General features: G+C 41.8%; 1 protein-coding gene across 14 annotated transcripts in view; it reads right to left on the reverse strand.

Moving 5' to 3' along the window:
* BCAS3 (BCAS3 microtubule associated cell migration factor) overlaps nt 1–16,889 on the reverse strand; it is a 364,136-nt gene that overhangs the window by 248,525 nt on the left and 98,722 nt on the right. For all 14 annotated transcript variants that reach the window (XM_065694921.1, XM_065694920.1, XM_065694922.1 and 11 more), the window contains exon 14: nt 6,639–6,772. In XM_065694921.1, coding sequence (XP_065550993.1) covers nt 6,639–6,772 — 134 coding nt within the window. The remainder of the gene's footprint in view (nt 1–6,638; nt 6,773–16,889) is intronic.

A 16,889-nucleotide genomic window follows, 5' to 3' on the forward strand; every position in this document is an offset into this window, starting at 1 on the left:
CCCTTTCCACCAAAGCATTCACTTCAGAGCTCTGTAACTCCTTTTCAGTCTGCTTTCCTTCAATGACTCTGCTCTTCTGCTTCTTTTTAACTTCCACTCTCCTAATGGGCTGTGCTGTGAATCCTATGACGAAAATCCGTCAGAAATCTGAATGAAAATTCAGCTGCCATGTTCAGGGGCTGACTTGAGCGAGACAGTAGCATTATTTAATACCTGGAGTCCTACCAGGCCATGCCGTGTGTCTTCAGCTTTACTGAAGCTTGTACAGGGCAATTACTTCTGATATTCTGGAAACCTGGAGGAAAGCATCTGAACCGAAGGCTTCACAGCTGACATACGTTCATTTGCTTTAGAGAGGGGAGTTTATGCCATAATTCTTTCCTTATTCCCACAACTCCTCCGTATTGAAACGTGGTATAATTAGAACATAGTCACAAAATATGCTTGTAAAAAATGAAGCCATAACCAAAAGAAAACAAAACAGAAGCAAAGCAGCATAGAGAAAACTTATTTCAAAAGCAGGGGATGAAAAAGGGCCCATCAGAGGAATGGCTGATGACACAAGTAATCACCCAGGACAGGCAGTGACCTTGTTTACACCACTCTTGGGAATGACTGACAGCCCCTATCCAGCCTCTGTATTTCAGGGCTTCTGAAAGTTAATATTGTACTAACTTGCTGCACCATGCTTAAATGTACACTATCACTTAGGCTCTTAGGAAGGAGAAGGACCTTGCTGGGCAACCACATACCTCCCCAGGCAAATCCACTCCTGACGTATGTGCATAATGCAATAGTTAGAAAACAAAGCTCACAATACTGAACCATGTGTTTTCACAGTAATTATAAGACATAAATATTAAAGCACATTTTGATCTTCCTGGTGCTCTTTTTTCCCCCTAGGGTCCTTTTTCCCATCGTGGTAACTGATACCAAGTACAATTTGTACATTTCTGTGCATTTCACTGCATTCAACTAAACTTCCACAGTGAAGTGAAACAGTAATAAAGCACGACTGGCACTACAGCAATAGGAACTTAACCCAGTTTCAGGCACACTATGCAATGTCACAGAGAAAACGCACCATTTGAAGGACATGACTTAAGTATTTAATCATGCTCTGCAGGGAGATGGCAGAAATAAAACCCCAATATCATTAAAGCATGAGAAGGAGCAGCAGGACTGAGGAGGCAAGGGTCAAAATAAATTACAGAACTGGTCTGTATCTGAATTTTTTTTTGGTTGGCAAAATTAAGGAAATGATGTAGTAAAAAACAGATGAAAAAATAATACAATCATGGACTGCACAATAGGATTTATCAGAGCCACACAGGCCCAACGCTGTCTCCCTGAGTCGTCAAAACTGATTTCAGTTTTGTAGAGCACCAACAGCAGAATCTGGCCACTGCGAGACACTCAGGTAGGGTCCTTCAGCCAGAGTAGCCGCTTTCCTTTAATAACTGAAACTGCAGCTGCCGCTCTGTGTACAGCTCTGTCTCCTCAAGATAGTTAAGCTACTTTTAATTGCAGCAGTCTCTTATTGTCTGCTTCCATCAAAGACTGATCAACTTCCCTAAATCTATCTTTATTATGACAAGATCATCCCCGGGGTCTTTCCAGACATAAGAAAGGTTCCAGAGACTATTTCAGTAATTGCAACTCCATAGCTACGTCAAGGATAGGAAGAAACTTCTATTAACCACAGAGGTCTCCATCACATGTTTGTGAACGCTTCCAGTGTTTCACTACCTGGACACAGCTCACGACACAACCTTTAGCAGTCCCTGCGAAATCACGCCACAAAGCATCCATGCTTTCCCGAGGAAAGTGTAAAACCGCACATGTTCTGCGGCAGCCCCTGTTGGAATGTTTTTATCATTCCCTCTGTTTACCTGCGCTGGCTGATCTCAGCTATAGCAGCAGTCTGAGAGTCAGAATAACAGAAGCCCGACAGCTAAAAAGATGACAGAGGACCCTGGCCAGCAGAACACTGATGCTATCGCTGCGTTTATTTGTTCTAGGTTGAGATAATTCTGTTTTCAGGGATGTGGGTTTCTTCTGTTTACAATTTCAGATCAAAGAGGAAGGCTCCTCAGGTGACAGTCTAACTTCCATCTGCAAGTAAATGAGCCTCCTCAGCTCAGAACATGCTATACCTTCATTAAAAACCTTCCTCAATGCTCTTAGGTAAAACAATGAGTGCAGTAAGTGTTGCCTCACACTGCAAGAGCTGTAGGACAAGGAAACGTACCCTTAGCCAAAACATGCACCAAACACGCATGCACATTTTTCCCCTTTGCAGCTGAACTGTGCAAGCATGGAGAGCTTCAGTTCTCTCTCTGGTATGGTTAAATACAACCAGCACTTGCAATGAGCCTTCACCATGTAACACAGTGCAGCAAACACACAGGTTTGTGTTCTCTTAGGTAAAAACATCCTAAAGCATAAGTGGTACTTAAAGACTAAAGGATATTAATCCAATGTAACTGAAACAGTGACCTTTGTCCGTGTTTGCAGAAAAGTAACCTGGAATATCGTGACCCTGGGACTCGCATCACTCGAACCAATGAAGTATCTGAGCACTTCACATTCTTTCATGGCCATTGTCCTCGCAATTCCCGTACGAGGCAGAGGTCCACTTTTCATCACCCCATCCTCACCTGAGTCACACAAAGAAGTCAGTGGCTTTGACAGGAACTGAGAGATGTTCACAGGCCTGACTCAATGCTTTAGTAAGCACATAGGCTTCTTCCTATCCTCGCTGCTCAAAGTCAGCAAAACAACATAGATTTGCAGTAACAATACTTCAGAACTCAGTAACGCTGTTTTATGGCTCAAAGTGTGCAGGAAGAGAAAAGGAAAACCATGTTATGAAGACTAGCTGTGCACAATCAGGGACAATACCACTACTTACCCTTAATTGTACGTCAAGGGGAATGGAAGTTTAAAATACCCACCACCTTACCAAGCACAGTACCTACATCTCTTCAGCATCATGAAGCCAGCACCAAGTGGACTGGCCCTGCAGACAAGCCCTAAGAAGAAGATCACCAACAAAACTACTTGAAAGATGGCTAGCAAATGCCTTTGGACACCACTCCAGGGTACAGTGACCATCAGCTGGTCAGAAAGTGCCTGTGACCAGACACTGAATACTGGTACAATCTGCTGTGAGCAACATTTTGGTGCAGGGAAAGCTTATCTTTGTGGAAGAATCTGTAACAGCTCCATCCCTTCTTCCATCATCGGGCAGAAAATTACAAACAGCACAAGCATAGCTATTGGGATGGATTACCAATGCAAATACAGCGTTCTGTACTAAATCCACTTTCATTTTTCTTAAAATTAAAATAGGAAGTCTCTGATTTATCCCATTCATTAATGGTATGGCTTCAGCAACGCTGCCTGGTTGGAGTGGCCAACTCATTGCAAATGCTTAGCATGACTTCTGCTTTGGCTAAGGGCAAGATCCTGATGAAAGGAGACAAAAGCCCTAAAGATCTCTGTACACTCAGACTTTGTATTTCAGAAATGGTCAGGAAAAGGTAGAAATGGTCTTTTAGACTGAAATTTCTCAAACCCAAACTAGAATTTATCAGCAATTTAGAAAAATGAAAGATAAATTCTTTAGTTTTGTCAAAGTAACCACACAGCTAAAACATCTGACTCAGGAGAAAAACATGTGGGTGACTTAAAGACACTGCTTGATTGCAGTAAATCGATCAGGAAACAGCATTATTGAATGACAACACTTGCTTCTTCTTTAATATACCTTAAGTGCACAACTTAATCCACTTAAGATGTGAATGACAGAGGGGACTTCCTGTCACCTCCTCTTAGGAGACAGACATGAAAATCCAAGCTACTGCTCTGCCCTTCAACCACTAAACACAACATGAAAGGGAGAACTGGGAATTGTGCAGCCCTGCAAGAGGGGATACCCTAGGGCTCATATTCTAAACTGGGTGAAATTACAATTCCAACGTGTAACACACGCTATACCTGTCCATATATGGAACACCAATACATAGGGCTCCCAAATTTCTGCTCCCAGAGAGAAAGTGGTATGCCATGGTACTATTACACAAAGCATACACCGCATATCCAATATTCCTTGGAAAAACTGGTCTGACAGAGTACTCCAGGTACAGTCAATTTGTGCAGAAGCACTGATCCCTGACAGGGAAATTCTGTGTCCCACAGCTTAGACACAGCCGTTCAGACAAGCACAGGAAACTTTTATCGACATTACCAATGTACCAGTTCTTTGTCCATGAACTAAATGGCCTTATAACACCAGAGCACGCTAATGGATCACAAGGGAAGAAAAGAGAAATCACACATGGGACATGAGGATATTTTGGGAAATGTGTGGCAAAGTTCCACTGGCCAGAATCTCATGTATAAAAGCAGATGATTTCAGTATGGACATTAAAATACCACATGTAACAAGGGCATAATGAGGATGTTGAAACAATTTATAATGGGTTCTAGCTAAACAAATTTTGACATCGATAATCACTCATGTCCATCAACACAGATTAGAACTTCTTATAGCTCCAGTACAGAAGGTGACCTTTAAGACCATTGGCCTTGATGCACAGTTAGCTTTAAACTGAGGAGGGGGAAACAGAAAAAGTCGGGTTGCAAATGTGCAAATACTGTTCTAACCAAGACAGGAGGTACAGAGGCTCCCAGCGTGTGCCTCAGAACGTCTTCACAGGGAATTGAAACTGAACGGTCTCCAAAATTCTTGTCTAATGCTACTCATACAGGAAATTTACAGAACAGAAGAACAGCGCCACATCCTCCCCTTCTCACTAAACAACTACAAGCACTGTTATTCCAAAAGAAAAAGTAAACCCAATCATATTATGTAAAGATTTTAAATCACAGATGTGAACGGAGCATCACAGGTACCAATGCAATCCTGTTGCTGGATAGTTTAATTATCAAGAGAGTTGTGAAATCCATCAATGTGCCTCAGGCTGGTTAGAATTTTCCCTACTTCATACTGCCCCAAAAGCTACACTGTTCCCATCCCGAATGAAGGCTATGTGGCAAACTGGGAAAAAACTTTACTATGTTGATTCTGAGGATTTTAATGCAATGCTTTCACAGAGATGCTAATATTATATCCCCCCAAAACATGTATCAAGAAAGGTTTATTCTCTAAGCCATGTTATGGTTGGTTTCCAATGTATGCCTTAAAAACAAATTTATCGGCTGTAAAAACCAGAAGAACATCTTTGTTCCTAGAGACTGGAGTCCTATGCTTTGGGTTTCAATATTGATTACAGGACATATCCCACTTTTTGTATGAAAGTAGAACAAAAATAACTCAACACATTAAACACATTATAGTCCATGCTCAAATGGCAGAGTATACGTATACACACAGATCTCAATGACCTTTATATTATTATTGATAAAAACTACTTATCAGTACTGTATCCCATATGGACAGTTTTTCCTTATTTCCTCTCACTTTCCAGACTGGTTATCCCTTCCTGTAATAAACCACTGCCTATAATAGTAATTACACTGTTCCAGAGTAGTAGCAGCAAAGCTTCAGCGTATTTAAACTACTAGTAATTTAAATTCACACAGATTGAAATATACTTAACCACTACTACATTAAATAAAGTTTTCAGATTGCACTTGTTACAAAGGTAAGGCAAAAACCATAAGGGACACTGCACAACTCATAGGAAAAAAAATAGCTTGAAGGAACTACAGTCACTGTACCACAATAACCCAAGCTTCCAGTGTCAGGGTCATAACCACAGTGCCTGAGGCTTCTCTCTGTCACACCAGTTTAAATGCGCCAGCCTGTCACAAGTCTGTGCTTTCAGTGTGTAATTGCATCAGCAAGTGCAATACTCATTTCTTACCCCGTGGTGACATTGTTATTTATGTATTTAAAACAGGTTCTTCAACAGTTACTTGATGCTGCAAAGGTGAGGCTCTCTTGATGCCTAAGAGCATTGCAGTGAAGGCTTCAGGCATAACATGCTGTGCTGCTTCTACCATACTGACGCTCAGCAAATGTCATCTCTCTCTTTCATCCACTTTACCAGTAAATCAGTTTACTGAGTGTTATCTAAAATACCATTTTAGACTTTTTCACCCTCCGCCAATAGCCTGATTTAGTCTTCCACCCTTAAGAGTGGGATTTCTAAACTGGAAAGGTAAGTACGCATCACTACAGCTTCCAATGGGTTCGCCCACTTGGCTAAAGGGTAGACAGAAGTTAATCACGGCCTTTTGATTAACTCTTCCTTTCAACTCTTTAATTGTCCATCTTTGGTTTTACCACCAAAGTCAAGCAAACCCTGACAGTTGCTTCACGGGCACCAGACAAATGTTTAACATGTTACATGAGAAAAGGTCAAGTACAAACACAGCTAATAATCTGGGCTCTTTGGAGCTAGTGTCATATCTGAATAAATCTGACAGCACCTCATTGTGAAGGGCAAGAATTTATTATTGTCCAGGTTAAATGCTGTGCTTTTATCCTTTCTGTGGCTACAGCATAAGAAAGGCTCTTTGTGTGCTGAAACAAACATTAAAGTGCCAACATACACGAAATGTATAAGGTGTCTGGGGATTATTCTTCAGCAAATAGTTTAACTTACTTTGGCTTCAGTCTCTCCCCTGTGAAGTGTATACAAATGATGGACGGCACTTTGTGATGATGACCAAGGATGTGTCAGTATTTGAAAAACATGGAAATCATGGCCTAATGTGTCAGTAGTGACCAGCAACATCCCTGGGTAAAACAAAAAGAAAAGAAAAAAGAAACACAAAAACATAAGAGATTAATCACTGCAAAAGAAGAGGCTTAAGAATGTCTATCTAAAAAGCTAGCGTGGCTTACACTTTGTCTTCTGGAAACGAAAGAAAACAGTTGCAGAATATTACTGAATTGAAAGGGATTCACTTCCTGAAAATGAATCAGAACTTCAACCAAACTCGTATTAACAGTATTACTACTAACACATTACAATGCAGATTTAGGAAAGCCAACTGGAAAAATCAAGGAATATCCTAAGTGAGGTTGAGAACTTGTGTGACCAATACGAAGCATTGAAGTGATGGATGTTAGAGCGAAACCCCAAAATGCTCTTCACCGAGAAAGAGCCAGTATAAAAAAGATTGATGTTTCCACAGTATTAATTTTTGGAAGAAGAGACATTATCGAAACAGAGCCAAAACAACCCAGACCAAAAACAAGCCTGAAGAAACATCTTCCTTATAAATGCATGTGAAACAAACTGCCTGATTTATTGCTTGAAAGGCAGCAAATCAGAGCTGAGGGCTTGCAGTGAAATATTAAATTAGGTACTAACTTCATTGAAACCAGGTCACTGATGGATGTACTGAAATGATTATATTAGATCAGCAGAATCACAGTAACTTATATATGCTATTTACTTTTTTCTTCCACTATGTGTCACTCCATTACCCAGTTTTTAAACATTTACAAACATATTTGAAGTGAATTTGCTGTAAGCTTTCATATGAAAAATAAGGATTTTTGTACATACAAGGGAAGTATACATCACGGCAGAATTTAGGACCATAATGAACAAACATGAGATTTATTTTTCTGTATAAAAAAGTCCACATGACCATGCTTAGTAATGAAATTCAAGAAACGATCACCCAAAGTTGTCCTCCGACATTTAATTAATGTCAAGTGCAAAGCGGTTTTAGCAGTTTAACAGTTACATCGAAGTGCCTTCTACATAACTGCCAAGGTACCCTCTATTAAAGAAAACCAGGAATTTCCACACAGCTCCGTTGTTAATTCTTCACATAAATCATAATTGAAACCTTTAATCCTTCAGGAGCAGAACTGAGTTCTCTGCATTTTCCAGGACACCTATTTCAAAGGGTAAATGATTATCTTGTATCTGCCATAAGAGACTGCTCGCTTTCTCAGTTCATTTACACACGGCTCCACAATTCATCTTTTCCTCTTGTGCTCACTGCTGCTAAACAAACACACATGGTACAAGTCTGGGAGCTCTCGCACGTTACCACTGAAGTCCTGGCATGTGCCACTTCAGAGATTTCAAACGGGGGGAAAACAATCCCAGTGGGCACTGAGCAGCAGGGAAGCACTCTCTAATGAAGATTTAACTCTCCCACCGAACCACCGTTACTGCATCACTACAGCAGCATCCTCAGTGGTCTCCCTCCTGGAATCCCCCTTCCCTCAAGCCCAAATAGAAGGATTTCAGCAGCCAAAGCCTTGAATTTCTGGGGCCCAACATCACTGCCCTGCTCCTCCTCTGAAGCGGAAGCAGATTTGTGAACACAGGCCTCAGCTCATGGGAGAAAAAGCACAGTCCTGAAGCCTCCGAACACGGTAACACTGCATCACTGCGGACATCATGGGAGCACAAACAGGCGATGGCCTCAGCTTCTCTTGACCATACCTCTTCTGAAATAAGGATCTCGGGAAGGTAAGCAAATACTTTTGAGACTGAGGCCCACCAGCAGAGAGGTACAAACCTGAAAAGAAACCCTAACTGCATTTGGAGACAAAATTGCTACAGGTTTCCTTCTCAGCTTGACCACTGATGCTGGTAGGGCTTGGTGAGCGCGAGGCCACCCACACTGCACACATCCATTTCCTCGGAATCACACAAATGCAGAATCTTAAATCTGACCTCAGCGAGATTCCCTGCAGTAGGCATACTTTCACAGTTACAGGCTCTTACTCGGATCCTGAGTGTTAGAAATGAAAGAGAGTTTGTTATGGAGCTAAGAAATCCGTGAGTGCATTTGGGTATTATGTTTGGGCGGTAAGGCATGTGAGTTGAGGTTGGTCGGGATGTTAATGTTGGCTTAACTGACAATTTCCTTGATTTGTAGTGACTGTGTTGATAGGAAATACAGCTAAAGTTGCTCAAGTGCAAGTCAGCCAAGTCTTTAGTGTGGGATTATGCACACAGTTTGCATTAATTCTGTTCTGCAACATCACAAAATAGACTTCCCTTCTAGCGAAGTGTGCCGTCCTCAATAATATATAGCATTTCCAGTGGAGAAAGCTGGAAGCAAATAGGGGTTTGTGTGCTAGAATTAGGCTGCCACAATCAGCGCGAGGATATTCCAAATGATTCTAATTCAACACAGTGAGAACTTAATTTTCTACATTCCCATGTTTGCCTCCCCTCACACACTAGATAGCTTTATATAGAAGCTGAGTGTGCTTCTGGTCCGTTAGAGCTCTCTCGTATTCCAGATGGAAAGGACCTTTGGAGAAGGGGAAGCTGGAAGAGATGAACACATAAAGCTCCTCTCAACAGTGAGCAGACGGCCACAGAAAACCAGTTTTTTTTTCTCCCCCCCCCCCCAAAGTGCTAGAAGTCTTTTATAGATACATACGCAGAGCTGCGTGCACCCAGAGACCCGAGCACAGCGTTCTTCATGTGTATCCCATCACATGGCACAGTGCAATGAAGATCGTAAAAAACCCCCTTGAAACGAGCCAAAAATCTGCCTGGAAGCTGGAACCAGAAAGCTATGTGATAATCCCGAGCCAGTGAAAACACAGGAATTACCACGCTGCGTTGTCCGTCAAACCCATCGGCTGTTTAGCTAACCAGGATCTCGTTTCCAGTATTGGCTGGAAACGCAGGTGGCTGCGGACGGTGCAGCAAAGCCCACGGGACGCAGGCAGGAGAGAATTGCACCCTTCTCCTCACAAAGGCCTTTCCCCAAATGTGTGATCTCAGTCGGAGCAGGGCACTGGTAGGCAGCTCGCTTTGGGACCACACACTCCACCATACACAAACCCAGACAGTGTACGGTATTAGCTGCTTGGTCTTCTGATGATACACACCACACCTGAACAAATGAAGCTGTGAAATGCTCTAGTCTATCGGCAGGTCTGAGCAGTTCCACATGATTTACATGGGGTTTCGTTCCATATTGCTGCCTTTGGATTTTGGGGGGTTGGGGTTTTTTGGGCCTGGGGTTTTCGTCTGGTTTTGCTAACTTCAAGGAGTATAGAGGTGAAAGATAATATATTTGCGGGTGGAAGGGAATTAGCTTAAAAACAGAAAGCTGGGAGCTATCTGATTTGGCAGTTTTGCATGCCTAATCTAAAATCCTGCTGTCTGTCACTGCTTGGAATCAATGCATTTTATTAGATGAAAGCCGAGGGAAAACAGGCCCTTCCTCCTGTTAGTGACTGTATTTCAGTAAGGTAAAGGAGGACCTTTCATACTCGCGCTTGCACCTGAAATACAAACATATACTCTCAGAACCTGGGTCAACACAGAGGTCCCAAGCACAATACCACGGACGGGAAAGAGCGTGTATTTCTAAAGCAGCATTTTGAAGTATCTTACTCCTGCTATTCGACCTATAAATCACTGCTGGTTTAGAAGGTTTGACTTGGGGCTGGGGCTGGGATTTTCCAGCTCCGGTGACTTCACACTGAAGAATCACAGTCTGCAGTTACAACAGCCCAGCCACTTTGCTCCTTTCTCCACCTCCCTGCGACAAAAGGAGCAACCCCCCAGTAGAAACACCGAATCCCAGCAGAGAAACACGAACTTGAGCCTTGGTCCTCACCTCACTTTCGCTTTCAAGTGCAGGAAACTTCAACTCAACTCTCGAAAAGGCCTTGTGACAGTTTCCCCCAAAAGCTGTTTAGACGGAAATATGGGTTAAAGCTGTCATAGGTTCAGTCCAAAATGTTTTCCCTTACGATGTACTTGATGTATGAATAATCATAGATGAAAAGTGAATAATTCTCGAGGATTTCCTGCTTATTTTTCAAACTGGCATTAATCCCTGTTTAACAGATAACATCTGAAATCAATTGAGAGTCTTGCATACACAGAACCCAGTGGAAATTCATGTGTAAAGCAGCTATTACTTAATATGCATCTCACTGCAACAATTCTGATTTCGCTTATCCCTAATATGAGGGGCGCAGCTAGGTTAAACTAATGACTGGTTTACTGTGTGGTTTCTCAAATCCACAGAGATGATTAAAATCGAGTTTAAAAGGAACAGATACCCTAGATGGAAAAAAAAGAAATAAATCAATAGCCTAAGCTTTGCTTTACCTGAGAGATACATCTGCCCTTATTTACAGCTTCCTACTTCTCATGCATTCTGTTGGGGAAACAATAAGCCTCTTTTCAGGATAGAAATGTTGAAAACTACAGAGAATATATGCATAAAAGGAAAAACTAGCACAGATGTAGACTGTGGGTTAAGAGCTATTTATGCAGTATCAGAAGACTAAACCAGACTCTGGCCTGGCCATAAACTAAGCCCACGCCCTAAATGAGGTGCCAAGCCACAAAAAGCATTTGCGTCAACTGGGAATACAAGGAAAAGAAGGACTTCTAATTATAGGGCCTGGAAGCGGAAGCCCAGAGTGATTAGGAGTTTAGGCGCTGCTGTATGTTTATCTGGGAGCTTCCTCTTGCTCTCTCTCAGCCTGGGTTTGATAGATGAGGGTTGGCCTAAAGGGTGGGATTGAAGTTGCTGATGGTACACAGAGTTCTCCGCAATCCGAAGGAGACGGAGACTGAATACTAAGGCTTCTGTGGCCTTGTAGGAACATAACTCTTTTCAACCAGGCGTCAGCTGGTTAGCCCAAACGGCAAAATTAGAGAGCAGCAAATCTCGGCTGGGGACTTGCTATAAAATCTAGGAAACCTGAGTAGCCGGAGCATCTCCACCACATCCTATTTATAACACCTATCTAATTGCACAGTTGTTTATTATATGCATACAAATGAGGTACTCGCAATTTCACCTTGGGTTTAAGTTGCATGAGTAACTTCACTTTAAATAATGCCAGCTTGCAGAGGAACAGAAGGGTTTTTCTGCCTTCCAAAACAATGTCATTCTGTAATTACACACTGAAGAGCTCAACATGTTCAAGCTGTGTTGGATTTGTTTTAAAAACACCAAGGGCACAAATGTTAGGAAAGCAGGCATGCATCTGCGTGGAGGAAACATTCACGGATATACTTAATGTAGGAATGCAACTCTTAGATCTCCATGCACGCACAGCCATATAGAGACCTGCAGAGCCACTGCACAACCACACCATTTACACGAGCAGTGATGAAAAACTAGGAACAGCTCCTCAGATTTTACTTTTTCGATACGAGCATAGATGCCATGCAACATTAATATTATGGTTTATGGGTTTTCAAAGTAGAGGATCAGAGAGCTCAGCAGAACCACACTGACTTAGAGTCGCTCCTGATTCGGTCCATATGCAGTTCCTCGCCTTTCCTACCTTCTGCATGCTAACTGTATAGATCTCTGTCCCACTGCAGCCCTCTTGCAAAAGCAGTTGCATACATACCTTGTTAAGATATGACAAAGTTTATATGGCCCATGGTTTTATGAAACATATGACCTGACCTATGAACAGTAGCTTTATTTATATTCACTTAATTCTCCTCTGAGTCTGATGCCAGTCAAAATAGAGCCAAATACTAGCGCTACTAAGCCCATGTATGCTTCCAAGTGTGAGACATACACTAGAGATACAAAATTTGGTCTGAAAAAGAACTGACTAGATTAAAAAATGTGATTTTAACAACGACATTTCAATCAAAATTAACACGAGTACATGAAGATATCATATATATATGTGTGTGTATGTATGTATATAAAACACACCTAGCAAGTCAAAAGAAAGAGAAGACAAAAATTATTTTGTGACTAAATAATTACCTACAACTGAACTCTGGAGATGTCTACCCACTGTTCAGGACAATTATGCATTCAGTTTGAATATATGGAGCTTGTGGTGGATGTATGGAAACTGTCAGCCATTTGCCAAGCCCAACAGACAGCTCAATGGTATGCTTTATATACCAAAAACTATTCACCAGTTTCAAACCCTAACCGGCTGCAGCTGATTGCCCAAAACATGCTACGACTTTATCAGGACGAGTTCCTCCCTCCCAGAACTAAGGGACACACGCTGGGGACAACGATCAAATGAGAGCAAAAGACCAATGGGAAAAGACTCCCTTTTACTCTGGCCTTGCTTGTAGCTCCTCCAAAAGGGACACAAATCCATAGCCACCACCGTTCCGTTAGTGTTTGATGTATGGGGGTTGGTTAGTTGCAGGGATGGCAGTGAGCATTTTTCCTGCTGAAACATATTGTTGTGTTCTTCTCTTTTCATTGGAATAACGATAAAGTAAACGTTAGAGAGAAAGAGGGCAGCATCCTGACGTCCCTGAAGTCCACAGAGCTCTTGCCACTAACTGCAAGACAGGAAATAGTTTTACCCTTTCCATACAGTTGTACATCTTTAACACCCCATTAGCAATGCCTGCTGTGCTAAATGGCTGGTTTGCTAGTAACTTTAATCTATTTTAGAATTCCTAATGAATCTATCACTCATATGAATCTCCCATTCCTATCAGACTATACTCAGCACTAGTGATACCCAAACAAATCGGTATTTACAAGTGAGCCCACGGGTCTCTTCAGTGTGTTCAGCACTGCATTAAAATTCACCTTGTTTACCTGCAAATTTGGCAGATTTTAACAAAATGGAAAACTTCTATGAAAAGGTGAGTAACATTTCTATTAAAAGATGACCACAAAAAGGAGACTAAAGAACCATCCTACAATAAGCTGACTTTTTCTCCAGTAGTGTATAAAGCCACCGTGGATAATGTTAGATTAGGACAATCGTACATTTTTTATGTTTAAAGAAACTAAGCCTCTCGTATTTCCATTCTCTCGTGAGGAGAAATTACCTCCTAATCAGACAAAGACACAATTTGTTGTCATTCACAGCACACGCGTTGACAAGATTTTCTCCTCTCTATAAAGTCCTTTCATTTGTACTTCTGCTGCTAAGAAATTCCACTGACACTTCTCCTTCACAAATAAACCGTAAAGCAATGCTAGCAAGCAACAGATCTTGACTTATTTCTCACCTTCTGGCCCATCGTATGCAATAAAGAGACACAATCTTTGTAACTGCAGTTCATCAAACACGATCCTATTAACTTCGGTTTTAATACGTTTGTCTTCAAAGGCAATAATTCAGGCTGAAAAATCCTCCAACTACACAGATAAAACCCAAGGAATTATTCTGTCATTAATTACAGCTCTTTCCCCCCTGGGTGACACATCCAGAAAGGTGATGTTCCAGAATGAGATTAATTTATGGATCCATTCCAATTTGAGATATTCTGTGATTCTACTAATCCTGCAAAACAGTTGCAGTCAGTATAAAAGTCCAAGCACACACAAGGTGCTCTTTGCAGCTGTATCACTACTGCAATAAATTACCTTCTACAGCTATAAAAGATCTCTTCAAAACTTGAACCGATCTACACGTTTGATAAGAGACCGGTTGTGCACCTCAGGTAGGAAAACCAGACAGAAAACCATTTCTGTGAATCTGTGAGGTGCTATCAGTGCTTCCCAACGAGCAAGTAAGGTATGTTTCTGCCTACTTGCTCTGATCAATGGGAAAGACTTCTGCAGAGACATTCCAATTTAAACCTCTTTAACTATTAACTCAAGGCCACCATCACATTTCAATATAGAACATTCAAATAATCAGAGGAATTTCAGGTCCGTTAAAGGTGCAGTCAGGCATCCAAAGGGGTATACAGTGTCATCGGGTTTATTGCTGCTCCAACATTAATTTTCTCAGTATTAATGGGGGGAAAATCTCTTTTGTAGCCAAGGAAGCATAATTATTTTGAATTTGAGCTGCGCTGCACTTCCCAGCTCTCAGCTGCTAACCTGGCAGCAGCAACACTCCTAGAGAGCACATCACTTAACACATTTCAAAGCAAAACGCATTCATAAACCAGCAGCTTTTAGCTCTTTACTGACTACTGCACGTGAAAAGTTTCTTTCTCTGACATTAAAATTACTGTCATTAAACATCAACAAAATCAAAGTACAAACAAGAACTGAATTTGACAGGTCATGTACTGGCTTCAGCAAGGGATTAAGAATCAGGGATCCTACGTAATATTCTTCTCTGGTGCTGAGTTACTGCATAACCTTGAGTCAGTGACAGCTGCTCAATTCTTCAGTTTTCCTACTATTAGCTTTCAAGCCCTGAAGTTAAAAGTTTGAAGTTCTTACAGTTCATTTTCAACATACCCTGCTTTTAACCTGTCCTCATCTTATAAACTGCACTCAAGTCGTACCTGCACCCTGGAGTTCTGCTCTTTGTTTTCTACACCGTGTGCACACTTCTATCCCCTCCAGTCAACTACCACAGCTTGAAAAGTCTCCCTCTTCTTGTTCGCTAAGAACTCCTTTCTTCCACTCTAAACCTATTTCCTTGGAATCTTTCTTACCACCTTGCCCTCAGCTCCATACGGATAGTCTTATATCCTGTATCTTTCCTGCCGTACGCAGAAGCCATCTTGGTCCAATAATGCATCCCATTCTGAACAGCAAGGTAGGTGCATGAATTTACACTTCTCTACATGATATATGTAAGTTAATACATATTAATTATATCTATAAGAATATACCTTTTCCATCCCACCAATTTAAAGGTTGGTGCTACTGCCAAATGGAACGTGTACGTAGCTACAGCAACGTGCTACTTAATGACCACATATTCAGTCTGGTTTTAAGGACTTGTACTCAAAAATACTGCATCTATTGCTCCCTCTAAAATGGTAAGAAGCCACTGCAGAATCCTGTAGCTGGCAGACACCTCTATGTCTACATTTAAGACGTGTAGAGAAAAGCTTTTACTGAAAGCGTCCCAAGAGAAGACCACCACTAAGCTTTTGTAACAGAATGTCCTTTTCAGAGGCTGTGAAGCTGGTTGCTGGCCTTAACAAATTGGCAATTGAAGCACAACCTCTAAACAAATTCCAGTACAGGAGAATTCTCATCTTTCCTGGCTACCCACAGCCACCTACTGGAGTTCTGTACATATAGTTCTTGGCAATGAAAACTTCCCTCCCCAGCCTGAGAAACAGGGCACAAACCTTATGCTAACAGTAATGAATGAGATTTAAACAAACTTCAAATAGATGTGCAAACTCTTACTCTTAACCTGATTCCCAAAACAAACACGAGTAATAGATTCATTTGTATGTAGGCTCCCAGTAACAAGGAATAAGAGCAAAGAAATGACAGCAAAGCTCTGCTGCCCATCAGCAGTGTCCAACGCTACAGTCCAAATCCAAATGAGCTCGTCCCAGCTCAACAGGGAGGTCCTGCCATCCTGTCATAATTCACTGGCTTGTCCTATTACAGTTAAGGTGTAACTATGACTTTTTGAAGGAATTCATGTCAAAGGCTCTGCCAAACGCACCACAGAAAGGAGAAGGCACATGCATCTGAAGGGCACCCTGCCACAGCCACAGTGCCCGTGGTGCCTGGACTACCCCCTCGGAAAGCCTTGGCAGGACAGATGTTAGGAACCCCATCTGGAGAACAGGAGGCTGTGGCCGTTTCGGATTGTGCACTGCCAGTTACCACAGGTGAAAAAAAGGAATTAAGACCGAAGTACAATTTCCCGTTCTGCTTGCCTTGGTAGCTCAGCCTAATGTCCAGAGTTACTCACTACATTGGTCTCCATAACTTGAGGCTTCTATAGAAGGCAAAGCTACAGAGGAAGAGAAGCACTGCAGCTGACACTGAAGATGGACAAAACCATAACAGATGTCCTCCAAATCATACCCAATATCTGAATATCGAGGCTCTCAGAATTGGTGGATGTGTCTGAAATTTAGGGCTAATATCTCAACACTTAATCTATAAACTGTGAAAATGAGGTTTATACCTGTTTTCACATGCTGCTTAATCACATATACGTATCTTTACGACCTTGTGATCCAAAAGCATTACAGCAATCAGTATAAAGTCTACAAACTACCCTT

This window comes from Lathamus discolor, chromosome 14 (assembly GCF_037157495.1).
Source record: "Lathamus discolor isolate bLatDis1 chromosome 14, bLatDis1.hap1, whole genome shotgun sequence".
Taxonomy (NCBI): domain Eukaryota; kingdom Metazoa; phylum Chordata; class Aves; order Psittaciformes; family Psittacidae; genus Lathamus; species Lathamus discolor.